This window comes from Salvelinus fontinalis, chromosome 1 (assembly GCF_029448725.1).
Source record: "Salvelinus fontinalis isolate EN_2023a chromosome 1, ASM2944872v1, whole genome shotgun sequence".
NCBI classification, from domain to species: Eukaryota; Metazoa; Chordata; class Actinopteri; order Salmoniformes; family Salmonidae; genus Salvelinus; species Salvelinus fontinalis.
The window spans coordinates 78,357,859-78,381,446 of NC_074665.1; the positions used below are offsets into that span (position 1 = coordinate 78,357,859).

At 45.2% G+C, this 23,588-nt stretch overlaps 1 protein-coding gene across 3 annotated transcripts in view; it reads right to left on the reverse strand.

Moving 5' to 3' along the window:
* The window catches only part of LOC129862370 (protein tweety homolog 2-like), a 100,254-nt gene that overhangs the window by 24,912 nt on the left and 51,754 nt on the right, over window positions 1-23,588 (reverse strand). For all 3 annotated transcript variants that reach the window (XM_055933948.1, XM_055933959.1, XM_055933938.1), the window contains exon 4: window positions 13,120-13,340. In XM_055933948.1, the coding sequence (XP_055789923.1) occupies window positions 13,120-13,340 (221 nt within the window). The remainder of the gene's footprint in view (window positions 1-13,119; window positions 13,341-23,588) is intronic.

A 23,588-nucleotide genomic window follows, 5' to 3' on the forward strand; every position in this document is an offset into this window, starting at 1 on the left:
TTCTCTTTTCTTCCTTGATTTACTCCTATGGGTTCACTCAATATGGCCGCAGGTCCAACCATCACAGTATTCCTATTCTTACAGTAATGTGCAGAGGGAGCAGCCAACCACATTTCAACCCAAATGAGAGTCCGCTGGCTTGCCCATGTCTCTAGCTTACACAGAACTGGCTGACACTTTACCCCAATAGGATGCATACCGTGTGTGCTTCTGTGTCAGTGTATGAATAGACATGGTGTATCCTGTGTGTGTACTTGTTATCTTTACTTTTTGCTGATGATGTAAATCTGTGTGTAGGTGTATGCATATGTGTGTGAGAAGAAGATGTAGCCTTAGTCAATGTGTGTGTGTGTTCCGTGCCCTCTCCTGAGGCCATCTGCTCCAGTCAGAACAGAAGCAGTGCTATGCAGTAGCTGTGCTCAGTGGTCTCTGGCTGGGGCACAAATCCAGTCCAGATGGTTTACTAATGGATGAGCTCAAATCCATATGCATGAATATGTAATGCTCTGAAAGCTATGACTACGTCCGTCCGTCCGTCTCTCGCCCCCCCCCCCCCCTCTCTCTCTATTCTATCCATCTCTCTCCGTCTCTCATATTACGCTCTCTCTCCTCTACCCCCCCTCTAATCTCTGGGCAGCCAGAGGATAGTACAGTACATGTTCAGCAGGGGGCTGTAGGACCACGTGCCTGGTGCCTCCTGTGACCACTACGACTGTGTGTCTCTCAGCCAAATTAAAGTCAAGCTGAACACCATCACAGGCTGGACACCATCACAGGCTGGACACCATCACAGGCTGGACACCATCACAGGGAATTGGATACATGTATAACAACTCGCTGAATGTGGAGGCTCTCCGCACCTCAGACTGCTGGAGTGGACCAGCCACCACCGGCCTGAGGAGAGACACATGGACCGAGGGGTTAATACGATAATCTGGGGGGAGTTGTAACCTATAACAAATCTCGTTCAGTCTCCTCAGGACTTTAAATGGCCACACAAACCGCGGACCCAGCTTCCGGCAGGGCAGGCGAAGGGGTAGGTTTCGGGTCGACAGCCAGACCCGGTCCTCACTGCGGTGGCGGTCGGCACTCGCCTTCTGCCGCCTGATGGCCCACTGTAGACGCACATGGGCAGCGTCCCATGTCTCCTCCGAGTGCCGAAACCATTCATCCACCGCAGGAGCCTCGATCTGGCTCTGATGCCACGGTGCCAGGACCGGCTGATAACTGCTTTTCAGTGTGTAGAGCCGTAGGGAGACCGGGCAAAGGAAGGAGACGGCAGGACTTAGAAAACCGATCCACAACAACCAGGATCGTGGTGTTACCCCGTGACGGGGGAAGATCCGTCACGAAATCCACCGATAGGTGTGACCACGGCCGTTGTGAAACGGGAAGGGGTTGTAATTTCCCTCTGGGCAGGTGTCTGGGTGCCTTGCACTGGGCGCACACCGAGCAGGAGGAAACATAAACCCTCACGTCCTTAGCTAACGTGGGCCACTAATGTGAGCCACCATACAAAACTTCCCAGTAAGACAGCGCACTGTCCGACCGATGCCAGGATGACCAGAGGAGGGTGACGTGTGGGCCCAACAGATCAAACGATCGCGGACATCAGACGGAACGTACAGACGCCCAACTGGACACTGTGCGGGAGTGGGCTCTGTACGTGACGCCCGCTCGATGTCTGCGTCCACCTCCCATACCACCGGTGCCACCAGGCAGGAAGCCGGAGTAATGGGAGTGGGATCCGCGGACCGCTCCTCTGTGTCATACATCCGGGACAGCGCATCTGCCTTCACATTCTGGGAACCTGGTCTGTATGATAGGGTGAAAACAAAGCGGGTGAAAAGGGTTCAGTCTCCTCGCCACCCGGATGTACTCCAGATTGCGGTGGTCAGTCCAAATAGGGAAAGGGTGTCTAGCTCCCTCAAGCCAATGTCTCCACGCCTTCAGAGCTCCGACAACAGCCAACAGCTCCCGGTCCCCCACATCATAGTTTCGCTCCGCCGGGCTGAGCTTCTTCGAAAAGAACGCACAGGGGCGGAGCTTTAGTGGCGTACCCGAGCGCTGAGACAGCACAGCTCCTATCCCAGCCTCGGACGCATTTACCTCTACTATGAAGGCCAAGGAGGGATCAGGATGAGCCAGCACGGGAGCCGAGGTAAACATAGCCTTCAGGTGACTAAAAGCCCTGTCCGCCCCAGCTGACCACTGCAGTTGCACCAGTCCCCCCTTCAGCAAGGAGGTAATGGGAGCCGTGACCCGACCAAAGCACCGGATAAACCTCCGGTAGTAGTTGGTAAACCTTAAGAACCGCTGCACCTCCTTTACCGTGGTTGGAGACGGCCAATTACGTACGGCTGCAATGCGGTCACCCTCCATCTCCACCCCTGACGCGGAAAGGCGGTACCCTAGAAAGGAGACGGACTGTTGGAAGAACAGACATTTTTCAGTCTTGACATACCGGTCATGCTCCAACAGTCGACCAAGCACCCTGCGTACCAGGGACACATGCTCGGGACGTGTAGCGGAGAATATTATAATGTCATCTATATACACCACCACACCCTGCCCGTACAGGTCCCTGAAAATCTCATCTACAAATGATTGGAAGACTGATGGAGCATTCATCAACCCGTACGGCATGACGAGGAACTCATAGTGCCCAGAAGTGGTACTAAATGCCGTCTTCCACTCATCCACCGCCTGGATATGCACCAGGTTGTAAGCGCTCCTGAGATCCAATTTTGTGAAGAAGCGCGCCCTGTGCAATGACTCTGTCACACTGGCTATGAGAGGTAGCGGGTAACTGTACTTTACCGTGATCTGATTAAGACCTCGATAGTCAATACACGGGCGCAAACTTCTATCCTTCTTCTTCTTCAAAAAAAAAGAAACTCGAGGAGACAGGTGAAATGGAAAGCCGAATGTATCCCTGTCCCAGAGATTCGGTGACATATGTTTCCATAGCCGCCGTCTCCTCCTGTGACAGAGGATACAAGCTGCTGCGTCTGCGTCTACCAAGAGATTTATCACACAATCCCCCCGTCAATGGGGTGGTAATTGAGTCGCCTTCTGTAAAAAGAAGGCGAGTGCCAAATAGGCATATTCGGGGGGAATGTGCATGGTGGAGACCTGGTTTGGACTTTCCACCGTAGTTGCACCTAAGGAAACACCTACACACCTCCCTGAGCACTGACAGGACCATCCCTTGAGAGCCCTCTGTTGCCACGAATTAGTGGGGTCATTTGAGGCCAACCAGGGAAGGCCCAACACAACAGGAAACGCAGGAGAGTCGATCAGAAAGAGACTAATTCTCTCCTCATGACCCTCCTGCGTTATCATACAGAGTGGAGCTGTGACCTCCCTAATTAGCCCCGACCCCAAAGGACGACTATCTAAGGCATGTACAGGGAAGGGAACATTGGCCTCCCGCGGACGTCCGGATCGGGGTCCGTCAGTTCCATCCCCCAGCACTGAGTAAAGCCACGATATTTACTCAATATCAACAATAATCCAACAAGGATAAACATAAACAATCCAGAACACGTACACGGAACCACTTGACAAAAACAATCACGCACAAAACAAAAGGGGAAGCCAGAGGGTTAAATAAGGAACATGATTATGGAAAGGAAACCAGGTGTGTACAATGAAGACAAAACAAAACAAAAATGAAACATGGATCGGTGGTGACTAGAAAGCCGGTGACATCGACCGCCGAACGAACAAGGAGAGGGACCAACTTCGGCGGAAGTCGTGACAACTATGTTTTCATCTGAACTCAGTAAGGTTATAATAATGTTGTGTAAATGTTGTAAAAACAATCTGAACACTGGATAAATACACTATATATACAAAAGTATTTAGACACCCTTTCAAATCAATGGATTCGGTTATTTCAGCCACACCCATTGCTGACAGGTGTATAAAATCGAGCACACAGCCATGCAATCTTAATTGACAGTAGATTGGCCTTACTGAAGAGCTCAGTGACTTTCAACATGGCACCGTCATAGGATGCCACCTTTCCAACAAGTCCTTAAATGTCTGCCCTACTAGAGCTGCCCCGGTCAACTGTAAGTGCTGTTATTGTGAAGTGGAAACATCTAGGAACAACAAAGGCTCAGCTGTGAAGTGGTAGGCCCCACAAGCTCACAAAACAGGACCGCCGAGTGCTGAAGGGCATAAAAATCGTCTGTCCTCGGGTGCAACACTCACTTCCGAGTTCCAAACTGTCTCTGGAAGCAACGTCAGTACCAGAACTGCTCACCAGGAGCTTCATTAAATGGGTGTCCATGGCCGAGCAGTCTATAGATCAATGCCAAGCATCGGCTGGTGTGGTGTAAAGCTCCCCGCCATTGAACTCTGGAGCAGTGGAAACGCATTCTCTGGAGTGATGAATCATCAAATCAAAGTTTATTTGTCACGTGCGCCGAAAACAACAGGTGTAGACCTTACAGTGAAATGCTTACTTACAGGCTAAAACCAACAGCGCAAAAAAAGGTATTAGGTGAACAAATAGGTAAGCAAATAAATAAAAACAACAGTAAAAAGACAGTGAAAAATAACAGTAGCGAGGCTATATACAGTAGCGAGGCTATAACAGTAGCGAGGCTATAACAGTAGGGAGGCTACATACAGGCACCGGTTAGTCGTGCTGATTGAGGTAGTATGTACATGTAGATATGGTTAAAGTGACTATGCATATATGATAAACAGAGAGTAGCAGTAGCGTAAAAGAGGGGTTGGTGGGTGGGACACAATGCAGATAGCCCGGTTAGCCAATGTGTGGGAGCACTGGTTGGTCGGGCAAAATAAGGTAGTATGTACATGAATGTATCGTTAAAGTGACTACGCATATATGATAAACAGAGAGTAGCAGCAGCGTAAAAGAGGGGTTGGGGGGGAGCACACAATGCAAATAGTCCGGGTAGCCATTTGATTACCTGTTCAGGAGTCTTATGGCTTGGGCGTAAAAACTGTTGAGAAGCCGTTTTGTCCTAGACTTGGCACTCCGGTACCGCTTGCCATGCGGTAGTAGAGAAAACAGTCTATGACTGGGGTGGCTGAGGTCTTTGACAATTTTTAGGGCCTTCCTCTGACACCGCCTGGTGTAGAGGTCCTGAGGCAGCTTAGCCCCAGTGATGTACTGGACCATACGCACTACCCTCTGTAGTGCCTTGCGGTCGGAGGCAGAGCAATTGCCGTACCAGGCAGTGATGCAACCAGTCAGGAGGCTCTCGATGTTGCAGCTGTAGAACCTTTTGAGGATCTCAGGGCCAATGCCAAATCTTTTTAGTTTCCTGAGGGGGAATAGACTTTGTCGTGCTCTCTTCACGGCTGTCTTGGTGTGTTTGGACCATTCTAGTTTGTTGATGTGGACACCAAGGAACTTGAAGCTCTCAACCTGCCCCACCACAGCCCCGTCAATGAGAATGGGGGCGTGCTCGGTCCTCCTTTTCCTGTAGTCCACAATCATCTCCTTAGTCTTGGTTACGTTCAGGGAAAAGTTGTTATTCTGGCAACCCCCGGCCTGGTCTCTGACCTCATCCCTATAGGCTGTCTCGTCATTTTCGGTGATCAGGCCTACCACTGTTTTGTCATCTGCAAACTTAATGATGGTGCTGGAGTCGTGCCTGGCCATGCGGTCGTGGGTGAACAGGAAGTACAGGAGGGGACTGAGCACGCACCACTGGGGGGCTCCAGTGTTGAGGATCAGCGTGGCAGAAGTGTTGCTACCTACCCTCACCACCTGGGGGTGGCCCGTCAGGATGTCCAGGATCCAGTTGCAGAGGGAGGTGTTTAGTCCCAGGATCCTTAGCTTAGTGATGAGGTTTGAGGGTACTATTGTGTTGAACGCTGAGCTGTAGTCAATGAATAGCATTCTCACATACAGTAGGTGTTCCTTTTGTCCAGGTGGGAAAGGGCAGTGTGGAGTGCAATAGAGACTGCATCATCTGTGGATCTGTTTGGGCGGTATGCAAATTGGAGTGGGTCTAGGGTTTCTGGGATAATGGTGTTGATGTGAGCCATTACCAGCCTTTCAAAGCACTTCATGGCTACAGACGTGAGTGCTGCGGGTCTGTAGTCCTTTAGGCACGTTGCCTTCGTGTTCTTGGGCACAGGGACTATGGTGGTCTGCTTGAAACATGTTGGTGTTACAGACTCAATCATGGACATGTTGAAAATGTCAGTGAAGACACCTGCCAGTTGGTCAGCACATCCTGGTAATCCGTCTGGCCCCCATTCTTGTGAATTTTGACCTGTTTAAAGGTCTTACTCACGTCGGCTACGGAGAGTGTGATCAGACAGTCGTCCGGAACAGCTGATGCTCTCATGCATGCCTCAATGTTGCTTGCCTCGAAGCGAGCATTGAAGTGATTTAGCTTGTGTGGTAGGCTAGTGTCACTGGGCAGCTTGCGGCTGTGCTTCCCTTTGTAGTCTGAAAAAAGTTTGCAAGCCCTGCCACATAAGACGAGCGTCGGAGCCGGTGTAGTACGATTCAATCTTAGCCCTGTATTGACGCTTTGCCTTTTTGATGGTTTGTCGGAGGGCATAGCAGGATTTCTTATAAGCTTCCGGGTTAGAGTCCCGCACCTTGAAAGCGGAAGCTCTCACCTTTAGCTCAGTGCGAATGTTGCCTGTAATCCATGGCCTCTGGTTGAGGTATGTACGCACAGTCACTACGGGGACGACATCCTCGATGCACTTATTGATAAAGTCAGTGACTGATGTGGTGTACTCCTCAATGCCATCGGAAGAATCCCGGAACATGTTCCAGTCTGTGATAGCAAAACAGTCCTGTAGTTTAGTATCTGCTTCATCTGACCACTTTTTTATAGACCAAGTCACTGGTGCTTCCTGCTTTAATTTTTGCTTGTAAGGAGGAATCAGGAGGATAGAATTGATAGATTCAGAAGAATAGAACTTCACCATCTTACAGTTCAACGGACGAATCTGGGTTTGGAGGATGACGGGAGAATGCTACCTGCCCAAATGCATAGCCATACAACACTCCTTCCGTGGCCTCCAACTGCTCTTAAATGCTAGTAAAACCAAATGCATGCTCTTCAACCGGTCGCTGCCTGCACCCGCACGCCCGACTAGCATCACCACCCTGGATGGTTCCGACCTAGAATATGTGGACATCTATAAGTACCTAGGTGTCTGGCTAGACTGCAAACTCTCTTTCCAGACTCATATCAAACATCTCCAATCCAAAATCAAATTGAGTCAGCTTTCTATTTAGCAACAAAGCCTCCTTCACTCACGCCGCCAAACTTACCCTAGTAAAACTGACTATCCTACCGATCCTCGACTTCGGCGATGTCATCTACAAAATAGCTTCCAATACTCTACTCAGCAAACTGGATGTAGTTTATCACAGTGCCATCCGTTTTGTTACTAAAGCACCTTATACCACCCACCACTGCGACCTGTATGCTCTAGTCGGCTGGCCCTCGCTGCATGTTCGTCGTCAGACCCACTGGCTCCAGGTCATCTACAAGGCTATGCTAGGTAAAGCGCCGCCTTATCTCAGTTCACTGGTCACGATGGCAACACCCACCCGTAGCACGCGCTCCAGCAGGTGTATCTCACTGATCATCCCGAAAGCCAAAACCTCATTTGGCCGCCTCTCCTTCCAGTTCTCTGCTGCCTGCGACTGGAACGAATTGCAAAAATCTCTGAAGTTGGAGACTTATCTCCCTCAACAACTTTAAACATCTGCTATCTGAGCAGCTATCCGATCGCTGCAGCTGTACATAGTCCATCTGTATATAGCCCACCCAATTTACCTACCTCATCCCCATACTGTTTTTATTTATTTACTTTTCTGCTCTTTTGCACACCAGTATCTCTATTTGCACATGATCATCTGATGATTTATCACCCCAGTGTTAATCTGCTAAATTGTAATTATTCGCTCCTATGGCCTATTTATTGCCTACCTCCTCATGCCTTTTGCACACATTGTATATAGATTCTCTTTTTTCTTTTTTTTTTCTTTTCTCCCCTACTATGTTATTGACTTGTTTATTGTTTACTCCATGTGTAACTCTGTGTTGTTGTCTGTTCACACTGCTATGCTTTATCTTGGCCAGGTCGCAGTTGCAAATGAGAACTTGTTCTCTACTAGCCTACCTGGTTAAATAAAGGTGAAATAAAAAATACAAATAGTGCCAACTGTAAAGTTTGGTGGAGGAGGAATAATGGGGCTGTTTTTCATGGTTCGGGCAAAGCCCTTTGGTTCCAGTGAAGGGAAATCTTAACGTTACAGCATACAATGACATTCTAGATGATTCTGTACTTCCAACTTTGTGGCAGCAGTTTGGGGAAGGCCCTTTGCTGTTTCAGCATGACAATGACTGGCCTACACAGAGCCCTGACCTCAACTCAATCGAACACCTTTGGGATGAATAGGAACGCCAACTGTGAGCCAGGCCTAATTACCCAACATCCATGCCCGACCTTACTAATGCTCGTGGCTGAATGAAAGCAAATCCCAGCAACAATGCTCCAACATCTATTGGAAAGCCTTCCCACGAGAGTGGAGGCCATTATAGCAGCAACGGGGGGACCAACTCAATATTAATGCCCATGATATTGGAATGAGATGTTCGACGAACAGGTTTCCATATACTTTTGGTCATGTAGTGTATCTTACTGAATGAGAGGTAGCCATTCATTACAATACCTCTCTCACACACACACTGCCCTCACACTGCCCTCACACTGCCCTCACACTGCCCTCACACTGCCCTCACACTGCCCTCACACTGCCCTCACACTGCCCTCACACTGCCCTCACACTGCCCTCACACTGCCCTCACACTGCCCTCACACTGCCCTCACACTGCCCTCACACTGCGCATGTGTTGTTACACATCATTAAATATATTGAGGCAAAAATTACCGACAGCCGCTTACAATTGAATGAAAATTAAATAGATTTCAATATTATTGAATGATATAGACTTATCTAGGCTATACTGTAGGCTGTTTATGCAGTCATCTCGGTTTTCAATTAAAGTATATTTTTATCCTTAGCTTGTTAGTAACAATTGCAAATACATTCCTAGTCACATTCGTTCTGAAGTTATCAGCGGTCACAGAAAGATAGATAAACATCTTGATTTTGTGTTTAGTGGAGATCTTCTGTCTATAAAGTCACACCGGAGGGCAAAAAAGCATTAACGTCAGACTTAGCTGTTCTACGAGTGGACTGAGGCGTTAAGTAATGACAATTGTCAAGTAACTTTAGTAGCGATGGCTTTGGGAAACAGCTAGGAGATTTAACGATGCTCCTGCAAAGGTTCTAACGATGAACTTAGCCTGCAGATGCTTTTGGGAAACCCGGCCCTGGTCTATATGCGGTCTGGTCTGGTCATCTTTACATGTAGTACTCTATGTATGTGGTTTGGTCTGGTTATCTATACCTGTAGTACTCTATGTATGTGGTCTGGTTATCTATACCTGTAGTACTCTACGTATGTGGTCTGGTTATCTATACCTGTAGTACTCTACGTATGTGGTCTGGTTATCTATACCTGTAGTACTCTACGTATGTGGTCTGGTTATCTATACCTGTAGTACTCTACGTATGTGGTCTGGTCTGGTTATCTATACCTGTAGTACTCTACGTATGTGGTCTGGTCTGGTTATCTATACCTGTAGTACTCTACGTATGTGGTCTGGTCTGGTTTTCTACACCTGTAGTACTCTACGTATGTGGTCTGGTCTGGTTTTCTACACCTGTAGTACTCTACGTATGTGGTCTGGTCTGGTTATCTACACCTGTAGTACTCTACGTATGTGGTCTGGTCTGGTTATCTACACCTGTAGTACTCTACGTATGTGGTCTGGTCTGGTTATCTATACCTGTAGTACTCTACGTATGTGGTCTGGTCTGGTTTTCTACACCTGTAGTACTCTACGTATGTGGTCTGGTCTGGTTATCTATACCTGTAGTACTCTACGTATGTGGTCTGGTCTGGTTATCTATACCTGTAGTACTCTACGTATGTGGTCTGGTCTGGTTATCTATACCTGTAGTACTCTACGTATGTGGTCTGGTTATCTATACATGTAGTACTCTACGTATGTGGTCTGGTTATCTATACATGTAGTACTCTACGTATGTGGTCTGGTCTGGTTATCTATACATGTAGTACTCTACGTATGTGGTCTGGTCTGGTTATCTATACATGTAGTACTCTACGTATGTGGTCTGGTCTGGTTATCTATACCTGTAGTACTCTACGTATGTGGTCTGGTCTGGTTATCTATACCTGTAGTACTCTACGTATGTGGTCTGGTTATCTATACATGTAGTACTCTACGTATGTGGTCTGGTTATCTATACATGTAGTACTCTACGTATGTGGTCTGGTTATCTATACATGTAGTACTCTACGTATGTGGTCTGGTTATCTATACATGTAGTACTCTACGTATGTGGTCTGGTTATCTATACATGTAGTACTCTACGTATGTGGTCTGGTCTGGTTATCTATACATGTAGTACTCTACGTATGTGGTCTGGTCTGGTTATCTATACATGTAGTACTCTACGTATGTGGTCTGGTCTGGTTATCTATACATGTAGTACTCTACGTATGTGGTCTGGTCTGGTTATCTATACATGTAGTACTCTACGTATGTGGTCTGGTCTGGTTATCTATACATGTAGTACTCTACGTATGTGGTCTGGTCTGGTTATCTATACATGTAGTACTCTACGTATGTGGTCTGGTTATCTATACATGTAGTACTCTACGTATGTGGTCTGGTTATCTATACATGTAGTACTCTACGTATGTGGTCTGGTTATCTATACATGTAGTACTCTACGTATGTGGTCTGGTTATCTATACATGTAGTACTCTACGTATGTGGTCTGGTTATCTATACATGTAGTACTCTACGTATGTGGTCTGGTTATCTATACATGTAGTACTCTACGTATGTGGTCTGGTTATCTATACATGTAGTACTCTACGTATGTGGTCTGGTTATCTATACATGTAGTACTCTACGTATGTGGTCTGGTTATCTATACATGTAGTACTCTACGTATGTGGTCTGGTCTGGTTATCTATACATGTAGTACTCTACGTATGTGGTCTGGTCTGGTTATCTATACATGTAGTACTCTACGTATGTGGTCTGGTCTGGTTATCTATACATGTAGTACTCTACGTATGTGGTCTGGTCTGGTTATCTATACATGTAGTACTCTACGTATGTGGTCTGGTCTGGTTATCTATACATGTAGTACTCTACGTATGTGGTCTGGTCTGGTTATCTATACATGTAGTACTCTACGTATGTGGTCTGGTCTGGTTATCTATACATGTAGTACTCTACGTATGTGGTCTGGTCTGGTTATCTATACATGTAGTACTCTACGTATGTGGTCTGGTCTGGTTATCTATACATGTAGTACTCTACGTATGTGGTCTGGTCTGGTTATCTATACATGTAGTACTCTACGTATGTGGTCTGGTCTGGTTATCTATACATGTAGTACTCTACGTATGTGGTCTGGTCTGGTTATCTATACATGTAGTACTCTACGTATGTGGTCTGGTCTGGTTATCTATACATGTAGTACTCTACGTATGTGGTCTGGTCTGGTTATCTATACATGTAGTACTCTACGTATGTGGTCTGGTCTGGTTATCTATACCTGTAGTACTCTACGTATGTGGTCTGGTTATCTATACCTGTAGTACTCTACGTATGTGGTCTGGTCTGGTTATCTATACATGTAGTACTCTACGTATGTGGTCTGGTTATCTATACATGTAGTACTCTACGTATGTGGTCTGGTCTGGTTATCTATACATGTAGTACTCTACGTATGTGGTCTGGTCTGGTTATCTATACATGTAGTACTCTACGTATGTGGTCTGGTCTGGTTATCTATACATGTAGTACTCTACGTATGTGGTCTGGTCTGGTTATCTATACATGTAGTACTCTACGTATGTGGTCTGGTCTGGTTATCTATACATGTAGTACTCTACGTATGTGGTCTGGTCTGGTTATCTATACATGTATTACTCTACGTATGTGGTCTGGTTATCTATACATGTATTACTCTACGTATGTGGTCTGGTTATCTATACATGTATTACTCTACGTATGTGGTCTGGTTATCTATACATGTAGTACTCTACGTATGTGGTCTGGTTATCTATACATGTAGTACTCTACGTATGTGGTCTGGTTATCTATACATGTAGTACTCTACGTATGTGGTCTGGTTATCTATACATGTAGTACTCTACGTATGTGGTCTGGTTATCTATACATGTAGTACTCTACGTATGTGGTCTGGTTATCTATACCTGTAGTACTCTACGTATGTGGTCTGGTTATCTATACCTGTAGTACTCTACGTATGTGGTCTGGTCTGGTTATCTATACCTGTAGTACTCTACGTATGTGGTCTGGTCTGGTTATCTATACCTGCAGTACTCTACGTATGTGGTCTGGTCTGGTTATCTATACCTGCAGTACTCTACGTATGTGGTCTGGTCTGGTTATCTATACCTGCAGTACTCTACGTATGTGGTCTGGTCTGGTTATCTATACCTGTAGTACTCTACGTATGTGGTCTGGTTATCTATACATGTAGTACTCTACGTATGTGGTCTGGTTATCTATACATGTAGTACTCTACGTATGTGGTCTGGTTATCTATACCTGTAGTACTCTACGTATGTGGTCTGGTCTGGTTATCTATACATGTAGTACTCTACGTATGTGGTCTGGTCTGGTTATCTATACATGTAGTACTCTACGTATGTGGTCTGGTCTGGTTATCTATACATGTAGTACTCTGCGTATGTGGTCTGGTCTGGTTATCTATACATGTAGTACTCTACGTATGTGGTCTGGTCTGGTTATCTATACATGTAGTACTCTACGCATGTGGTCTGGTTATCTATACCTGTAGTACTCTACATATGTGGTCTGGTCTGGTTATCTATACCTGTAGTACTCTACGCATGTGGTCTGGTTATCTATACCTGTAGTACTCTACATATGTGGTCTGGTCTGGTTATCTATACCTGTAGTACTCTACGTATGTGGTCTGGTTATCTATACCTGTAGTACTCTATGTATGTGATCTGGTCTGCGATAGCGGCCAAATCTACTTTAGTCATGTCCCAGTCAGGCAGGCCCAACAGCTGTTTGATGACGTTGTCAGCCATCTGCTGCATGAAGTGCAGGGTCTGTACGTAGTCTCCCCGCGTGGCGAAGATCTCATCCAACCTCGCCAGGTGCTGCTTCAGACCACTCTCCATGCTACCCATGGTGCCCGTCACCTGGAGGAGGAGGAGAGATGGAGAGGAGGAAAGGGGGAGAGGAGAAGAAGGGGATAGGCGAAGAGGGGGAGAGGAGAAGAGAAAAGGGGGAGAGGAGGAAGAGAGGAGAGGAGGAAGAGAGGCAGAGGAAAGGGAGAGAGGAGGAAGAGAGGGAGAGGAAAGAGGAGAGGAGAAGAGGGGGAGAGGAAGAAAGGTGTCAGTACACACAGAATACTCAGTTCATTTACATATGATTAGCAAGAGTTAAGGTCTGTCCCAAATGACACCCTATTCTCTATTTAGTGCACTACTTTTGACCAGGACCCATAGGGGATTTATGTGAATATTACAGGGCAGGCTTGACAATGAAGTTCTCAGTTCTAGAGGTCTAATACACTATGTAAGTGACACAGCATTTTCCAGGAAGTAGCCTTGTAGTTTTGTAACTTTTATAGGATTTTTGAATGGCCTTCAATGGGCAAAAACACAGCACAATCATGCGTAATCATACTGCTGCAAATGAGGTCTAGCAACCAGGACAGCACCCTCCTTGAAACACACATAAACAACCAAGAGAATTATAAACTTCCTGCTACTCACATTTTTCTGTAACACTTTTATTTACACCAAATTGGCCAAACACACATAAGATTAAAGGGGTACCAAGACTGCATCCAAAATGGCACCCTATTTCCTATATAGACCACTATTTCTGACTATTTATGTAAAGTAGCACACATCTGGTGCCAGTTGGGACACAGCCCAAATGTGGAGCATGATTACACTACCACTTCACTCCCCACTTAATTACAACATGCTTCCAGGGTTGTTGACTGGGAAAGGCTTTTCAGAGACAGCGACATCCTGGTATTTGATCATTAAAAAGGGCAATAAATGCTTCCATTCAGCCCTAGGTACTTGGCATTCAGTGGGAGTACCGACCACTCATATTGCTTGTGTTTGTGGAGGAGGGGACAGCGCTGTCGTTTGGTTCTGGGGGACTGCTGGGTGGAAGTAATGAGGTAGTTTGGTATTCACTGTGTGTGGAGTCCTCACTCACTACTGCCTTTGGCTATGGGGGGGTAGAGAGAAAGAACGAGAGGAATTAAGAAATTAAGGGAATTAAGATTGAGAGAGAGACAGAAAGGGAGAGAGAGACAGAAATAAATAGAGTGTGTGAGAGTAAAAGAAGGAAAGAAAGTAAGAGAAGGATAAAGGAGGGAAAGATAGAAAGGAAAGAAAGAGAGAGAAAGAGAGAAAAAAGAAAGCGAAAGAGAAGAGTACCCACGGGAAGAAGATAAAGCTGGTCAGAAGGTTGGTTCAGGGAGTTAAGGTGACATTGGCCGGTACAGAACAAATACATTATGCTACACTGGTTAGGACAGTACCATGAGGCCTACTGTACACTGATCAGGACAGTACCATGAGGCCTACTGTACACTGATCAGGACAGTACCATGAGACCTACTGTACACTGATCAGGACAGTACCATGAGGCCTACTGTACACTGATTAGGACAGTACCATGAGGCCTACTGTACACTGATTAGGACAGTACCATGAGGCCTACTGTACACTGATCAGGACAGTACCATGAGGCCTACTGTACACTGATCAGGACAGTACCATGAGACCTACTGTACACTGATCAGGACAGTACCATGAGGCCTACTGTACACTGATTAGGACAGTACCATGAGGCCTACTGTACACTGATTAGGACAGTACCATGAGGCCTACTGTACACTGATTAGGACAGTACCATGAGGCCTACTGTACACTGATTAGGACAGTACCATGAGGCCTACTGTACACTGATCAGAACAGTACCATGTGACCTACTGTACACTGATTAGGACAGTACCATGTGGCCTACTGTACACTGATTAGGACAGTACCATGTGGATCATCACTTTAGCCACTGTACTATGGCGGTATTATTATATTTCAGCTTGAGATCTAGTTTGAGATACAAGATGCATAATTCTTATTTTCCTGTGTCATGACGTTGCCCTGTTGGCAAGGTTTATGCCCCCCCCATAAATACCTGTCCCCATTTTTCTCTCCACTCTACAGAATGGACTCTTGGGAAGCCCTTTTGTTAACACGGAGAGAGTATTGTAACATCAAAAGGTTGGGGAAGAACAATCTTTAGGTAATCCAACCAGTTGGAAGTATCCGTTGGTACTTAAAGAATATGATGTCAGATCAGTTGTCATCTGAGACATTATTACTGATGATAAGACGACAAACTGTATCTTGGAAAGTCTAAACATTCTAGTTACCAGATTCATATATAATTGTTGTGCAATTTAAATGTTTAAATATGAAACTGTGAAAAGATTGAATGTAATTTTAGCTTCTAAATGAGAGAATTGTTTTAATAAGTGAACTATGCTCACTCAGTGGCCCTGCCCAAGTGAACAGGCATTTGTTGTGAAATATGAAGCAGGCCCTTCTCTCCCCCACCACAAAAGGCCATTGACAAAAGTCAACCTCTTGTGTTCTCGATGACGTGAGGACTGCTGTTCATATGTTTAAAAGGGCTAATATCAACTACAGAACTAAGCCAACCTCAGCGTGAGCTCTGGTTGCGAATGGTTGAATGACTACAACCTAACGAAATTAACATTGTGTTCCCGATGACATGAGGACTGATGTCCATACGCTTAAGGGGGCGAATTTCAATGTGGAGGTGATGATCGCCACGCTGGAAGGATGAATGTGACTATACCAGCCAGAGTATAGCATGAGCTTATAGCATGGCAACTTGATATGAACTTTGAACTCTTATTCACTAAAGAAGTGATACATCCTAGACATCGAGTTAGCAGCAGCAGCTGTAAACTTGGGCTAGGAAAGGACGGACAATCTCTTTAGAAGGACAGGGTACACAAAGTATTCGTTCAACCACACGACGATGGTACTACAACGTATCCGTTCTACCACAATACCTATTCCTCAAAGGACAAGGGAGATCTCTGCTGGGCAACCCAGAGTAAATATTTATTGCATTTTCCTTTTCCAAATGGGCAGTTATTTAGAATGCATAAGATTCTGTATTTCCGATAGCCTAGCTTTATAAGGTCTGATAGAGACCCGATCCTTTTGTTCCTCATTCTTCCCGTGCTTTCATTCAAACCCAACTCCCTTTCTTTGTTTAACCAGCCATCATATCGGTTCCGTCCACTAGGGACGTTTACTTGTATGACATAATTATTAATCAATGTATGATCCATCCTGTGTATATGTAATTCTGTGTGATTATTTAGGTATTTAGTAAATAAATAATTAAACAAAATGTTGTATTGATGATTCAACTTGTTAGCATGGGTTTGTGAAGATAACCAAGAATTTTACAACGTTCAGATGAGACTGAATAAGGTGACGATTGCTAATTGACTGCTATTGATATAAAAGATTACCAGGTCTTTAAGAATTTATTCAGAAGACAACAGCTATATAAATATTTTTCCGTGGTGCTCCGACTTCCTAGTTAATTACATGTACATGATTAGTTTAATCAGGCAATATTAATTACAGAGAATTTATTTGATAAAATAGCATGTCATATAACACTTAATCCATAGCAAAGACACGACACCGGGCTCTTACTCAAACTGATTGTCTCAGCTCAATGGTGAGGAGGAGAGGAGGGTTTGAATGGATGAGCTCAGAATGGATGAGCTCAGAATGGATGAGGTCAGGGGTGAAATGAAACATGGCTCTAAAGTGCTGTAGCCGTTCTGTCTCCCGAAGATAGATTCCTTCTCCGCTGGTTAATTTTGGGTAATAAAATCTTGAAAACCTCTTCATGAATATATTCCACTTTTTTTACCAGTTTAATGTGATGGTAACCACAGCTGATGTTTTACACCCCAAAATATACACTGCTCAAAAAAATAAAGGGAACACTTAAACAACACACTGTAACTCCAAGTCAATCACACTTCTGTGAAATCAAACTGTCCACTTAGGAAGCAACACTGATTGACAATAAATTTCACATGCTGTTGTGCAAATGGAATAGACAAAAGGTAGAAATTATAGGCAATTTGCAAGACACCCCCCAAAACAGGAGTGATTCTGCAGGTGGTGACCACAGACCACTTCTCAGTTCCTATGCTTCCTGGCTGATGTTTTGGTCACTTTTGAATGCTGGCGGTGCTCTCACTCTAGTGGTAGCATGAGACGGAGTCTACAACCCACACAAGTGGCTCAGGTAGTGCAGTTCATCCAGGATGGCACATCAATGCGAACTGTGGCAAAAAGGTTTGCTGTGTCTGTCAGCGTAGTGTCCAGAGCATGCAGGCGCTACCAGGAGACAGGCCAGTACATCAGGAGACGTGGAGGAGGCCGTAGGAGGGCAACAACCCAGCAGCAGGACCGCTACCTCCGCATTAGTGCAAGGAGGTGCACTGCCAGCGCCATGCAAAATGACCTCCAGCAGGCCACAAATGTGCATGTGTCTGCTCAAACGGTCAGAAACAGACTCCATGAGGGTGGTATGAGGGCCCGACGTCCACAGGTGGGGGTTGTGCTTACAGCCCAACACCGTGCAGGACGTTTCGCATTTGCCAGAGAACACCAAAATTGGCAAATTCGCCACTGGCGCCTTGTGCTCTTCACAGATGAAAGCAGGTTCACACTGAGTACATGAGCACATGTGACAGACGTGACAGAGTCTGGAGACGCCGTGGAGAACGTTCTGCTGCCTGCAACATCCTCCAGCATGACCGGTTTGGCGATGGGTCAGTCATGGTGTGGGGTGGCATTTCTTTGTGGAGCCGCACAGCCCTCCATGGGCTCGCCAGAGGTAGCCTGACTGCCATTAGGTACCGAGATGAGATCCTCAGGCCCCTTGTGAGACCATATGCTGACACATGCACATTTGTGGTCTGCTGGAGGTCATTTTGCAGGGCTCTGGCAGTGCACCTCCTTGTACAAAGGCAGAGGTAGCGGTCCTGCTGCTGGGTTGTTGCCCTCCTACGGCCTCCTCCACGTCTCCTGATGTACTGGCCTGTCTCCTGGTAGCACCTCCATGCTCTGGACACTACGCTGACAGACACAGCAAACCTTTTTGCCACAGCTCGCATTGATGTGCCATCCTGGATGAACTGCACTACCTGAGCCACTTGTGTGGGTTGTAGACTGTCTCATGCTACCACTAGAGTGAGAGCACCGCCAGCATTCAAAAGTGACCAAAACATCAGCCAGGAAGCATAGGAACTGAGAAGTGGTCTGTGGTCACCACCTGCAGAATCACTCCTTTATTGGGGGGTGTCTTGCATATTGCCTATAATTACCACCTTTTGTCTATTCCATTTGCACAACAGCATGTGAAATTTATTGTCAATCAGTGTTGCTTCCTAAGTGGACAGTTTGATTTCACAGAAGTGTGATTGACTTGGAGTTACATTGTGTTGTTTAAGTGTTCCCTTTATTTTTTTGAGCAGTGTATATTATGTCTTGAGAGAAGGGTTAAGAGACATTTTGGTTTGTTGGGTTCGGAGGAAAAGAGAACATGAAAGTGACAGAATATACTGTATGCCTGTCACGCCCTGGCCTTATTATTCTTTGTTTTCTTTATTATTTTAGTTAGGTCAGGGTGTGACATGGGGAATGTTTGTGTTTTGTTGTTTTTGGGTGTTTTTTATGGTAAAGGGGTTGTTGTATAGTATATGGGTTTGTGTGGAGTAAATGTGTCTAGTGTTGTCTATGTATGTTTAGTGGTCTAGGAGAGTCTATGGTTACCTGAATGAGTTCCCAATTAGAGACAGCTGATTTCGGTTGTCTCTGATTGGGAGCCTTATTTAGGGTAGCCATAGGCTCTCATTGGTTGTGGGTAATTGTCTATGTAGAACGTTTGTAGCCTGTGTGTGTATGTGCACAACGTTATTTAGCTTCACGGTCGTTTGTTGTTTTGTATAGTGTTTTTTCGTTTCATGTTCATCTTCGTTCGTTTAAATAAAAGAAGATGGCTTACTTTCCAAAAGCTGCGTTTTGGTCCGTCAATCCGCCACACGATCGTGACAATGCCATTGAGAAGATGATTGACAGACATAGAAAGGTGGTTAGGAGAGTAGTGCACAGAATGGTTGTCTATGATGGATATTGTGGGAAACGATTTGAAAGCATTTGAAGGTCTGAATTTCACAAACAGCCCAGATGGCATAAGACAGTGGTTCCCAAACTTTTTATAGTCCCGTACCCCTTCAAACATTCAACCTCCAGCTGTGTACCCCCTCTAGCACCAAGGTTAGCGCACTCTCAAATGTTGTTTTTGCCTTCATTGTAAGCCTGCCACAGATGCATTTATTAAACATAAGAATGAGTATGAGTTGTCACAACCCGGCTCGTGGGAAGTGACAAAGAGCTCTTAAAAGGACAAGGTCACAAATAATAATATAAAAATAATCAATAATTTTGCTCTGTATTTAACCATCGTATATATAAAACCTTATTTGTTCATCGAAAATTGTGAATAACTCACCACAGGTTAATGAGAAGTGTGTGCTTGAAAGGATGCACATAACTCTGCAATGTTGGGTTGTATTGCAAAGTCTCAGTCTTAAATAATTTCCCACACACAGTCTGTGCCTGTATTTAGTTTTTATGCTACTGAGGACAGAGAATCCACTCTCACATAGGTACATGGTTGCAAAGGGCATCAGTGTCTAAACAGCGCGATTTTCCAAGGCAGGATACTCTGAGCGCAGCCCAATCCAGAAATCTGGCAGTGGCTTCTGATTAAATTCAATTTTCACAGAACCGCTTGTTGCAATTTCAATGAGGCTCTCTTGTTCAGATATCGGTAAGTGGACTGGAGGCAGGGCATGAAAGGGATAATGAATCCAGTTGTTTGTCTCGTCTGCGTCGGGAAAGTACCTGCGTAATTGCGCACCCAACTCACTCAGGTGCTTTGCGATATCACATTTGACATTGTCCGTAAACTTGAGTTCTTTGCACACAGAAATTCATACAATGATGGAAAGACCTGTGTGTTGTCCTTGTTAATGCAGACAGAGAAGAGCTCCACCTTCTTAATCATTGCCTCAATTTTGTCCCACACATTGAATATAGTTGCGAGAGTCCCTGTAATCCTAGATTCAGATCATTCAGGCGAGAGAAAAAACATCACCCAGACAAGTGAAAATTATGGTCAGTAAATAAAACTTTAAGCTTGTCTCTCAATTTAAAAAAAACTTGTCAATACTTTACACCTTGATAACCAGCACACTTCTCTATGTTGTAAAAGCGTTAGATGGTCGCTGCCCATATCATTGCAGTGCAGAAAATACACAAGAGTTCACAGGCCTTGCTTTAACAAAGTTGACCATTGTCATTGTAGTGTCCAAAACATCTTTCAAGCTGTCGGGCATTCCCTTGGCAGCAAGAGCCTCTTGTGGATGCTACAGTGTACCCAAGTGGCGTCGGGAGCAATTGCTTGCACGTGTGTTACCCCTTCACTATGTCTCCCTGTTTGCACCATCAGTACAGATACCAACACATCTTGACCACCAAAGTCCAATTGCTGTCACAAAGCTGTCCAGTACTTTAAGAATATCCTCTCCTGTTGTCCTGGTTTCCAGTGGTTTTCAGAAGAGGATGTCTTCCTTAATTGACCCCCCCCCCCATAAACGTAACGGACATATACCAGGAGCTGTGCCAGGCCCGCCACGTCTGTTGAATCATCCAGCTGTAAGGCATATAATTCACTGGCTTGTATGCGAAGCAGTAATTGTTTCAAAACATCTCCTGCCATGGCACTGATACGTCGAGAAACAGTGTTGTTTGATGAAGACATTGCCTATTTAGATTTTTGGCCTTCTCCACCAGCATTGTCCCAGCCATATCCGTGACAGCAGGAAGTATTAAGTCCTCCACAATAGTAAGGGGCTTGCCTGTCCGAGCCACTTGGTAGCTCACCATATAAGAGGCTTCTAGCCCCTTCTTATTAATGGTATCTGTTGCTTTTATACATATCTTACTACTCAAAAGTCAACTTAATTCTCGCTCAAAAAACTCCCGTGGCGTATTTTTCAAAATGCCATGTTTTGTTTCAAAATGTCTGCGCAAGAGTGAAGGTTTCATCAAGTTGTGAGATACTTTTGCAAATTTAACACCCTGTGGCTGAGGAAACTACTCCCAATATAAGTGAACCCCAAATCAATGTAGATCTCATCATACTTGCGCCTCTTCGGATGGTCCAACGTCCCTGTCCGTTGTTTTCCCAGGTAAGGGAATGAGCAGCAGCTACGTTTGGTTACATACGGACCGTTAGTGGAATTCCCGCGAGAGAGTAACGGTTAATTTGATTGGATGTTAATTATTTGACATTTTGTTGTTATTTCGCTGAACACTAGATGGTTTAAATTTATTTTTGTCAGTGAAATGAGGCTAGAAAACAACCTCACACAACTGTATAGCCCCATTGGAAAATATAAATGTACTGTTTCAAAAAAATGTAATTTTTTAATGTGCATCGTGTATCACATTTTTATTTGGCGTACCCCAGTTTGGGAATACCTGGCATAAGACATTGAAAGGGAGTGGAGGAGAGGAAGGAAAGAGAAAGTGGCTTAGCAAAAATAAGCAACCTTTTGCCTGATGCTAGCAGCTTCACTGAAAACACACTGCAACGCCCATGTCTGAACAGGGAAGTCAGTGTTGCTCATTAGTCCTTTTACATCTGTGTTCTTACTCCTCCAAGTCTAACACAACAACTATGCACTTTCATATCCAGACCTTTACCCTAAACTTAACCACTTCATATCACATTACCTTAAGATAACCCTTAACCTTACTGTTCGATCTGCAGATACTGTAGGGTAGAATATCTACTTCTTAGGTCTCTGATGCTTTATAGTACCATCCTGATGTCCGTGTTCTAGACGCAGCACAGCATGGGTAAGGATGCCAAGGCTGTAGCAGCCAGTGGGGATGCCCTCCTGAAATCCCTTGTCTGGGACAGGAGCCAAACCTAGGAGTCTATAGGCCCAGATCCAGACCCATGTCCAGCTCTCAGTCAACAGCTCTGTCAGTCAGTCACCAGCCATCCCACACAAATCTGCATCCAAAATGGCACCCTATTCCCTACATAGTGCACTACTTTTGAGCAGATCCCTATTGTGCAGTACTATTTGTGCACTATTTAGGGGCTAGGGTGCCATTTGGGACGCACAGAGACCTCCAACCAGGCAGTTTATCACTGGCTTGTCAACTCCATCCCAAACAAAACCCTTCTTCCTTCCCCTCAACAATTATCAAACATTCTCTCTCCAAGAGCTTGATAATTTGAACATGGTTGCTTACGTTCTAAATAGTTCAAGTAAATCCTTCTTTCACCACACAGAGTCAAATAACTAATCTTTCAACTCTATAGTTTCCAGACAAAGCCTATTATGATGAGAGCGTGTTTGGTTGAGGGAAATATGTTTACAGTTATGTCACTGGTAAGGTCCCAACCAGGGCTAGACAGAACCTTTCTCTCTGACTGACCCACACAGGCAGAGCTCTGATAGCCTGGTCCCACATTTGTTTGTGCTGTCTTTCCAACTCGTATGGTAATTGGCAGGACAACACAAACAGATCTGGGACCAGGCTAGAGCTCTGACTATTGGATGCCAAAACCTCTTTTCATTCACCATCTCCTTCCTCCAAGACTCAGCAAAGAAGAAAACTATTTATTTATAGAATGTCTGCGGAGTTCATATGGGATATCAGTTAGAGATTATACAAGCATTCCAAATTCCCATTATTCCCTTAACGGTATGAAGAGCAGACTGTTTTTCTGTCTTCTCCTCCTGAAACGAATGTCTTCTAACTGTGTGTCTGATTGTTAATTCAGATTCCCAGTCAGGGTTTTCAGCATGTGGGGCAGACAGCTACACAACCATATGGTCCAGAACTAATGAACTAACTCAAACAAGCTGGGAAAAGTGATGTGACTGTGGTAAAAAAGCAGCCATTGACTGTAACTATGAAGTCAACTTCCAATGATGGTGACTATTAAGTGTTTCCAAGTCTGGCCCTCATACTATCATGGCCACCTAATCATCCCCAGCTTTCAATTGGTTCATTCATCCCGTCTCTCCCCTGTAACTATTTCCCAGATCATTGCTGTAAATAAGAATGTTCTCAGTCAACTTACCTGATAAAACAAAGGTTAAAAATAGAAGACAAAAATAATACATTTCCATCACCTCCTAGTCTAAGATATCTGCTCCACTTCTGAGGAGTGTGGAGTGGCAGAGGAGGAGTGGGCAG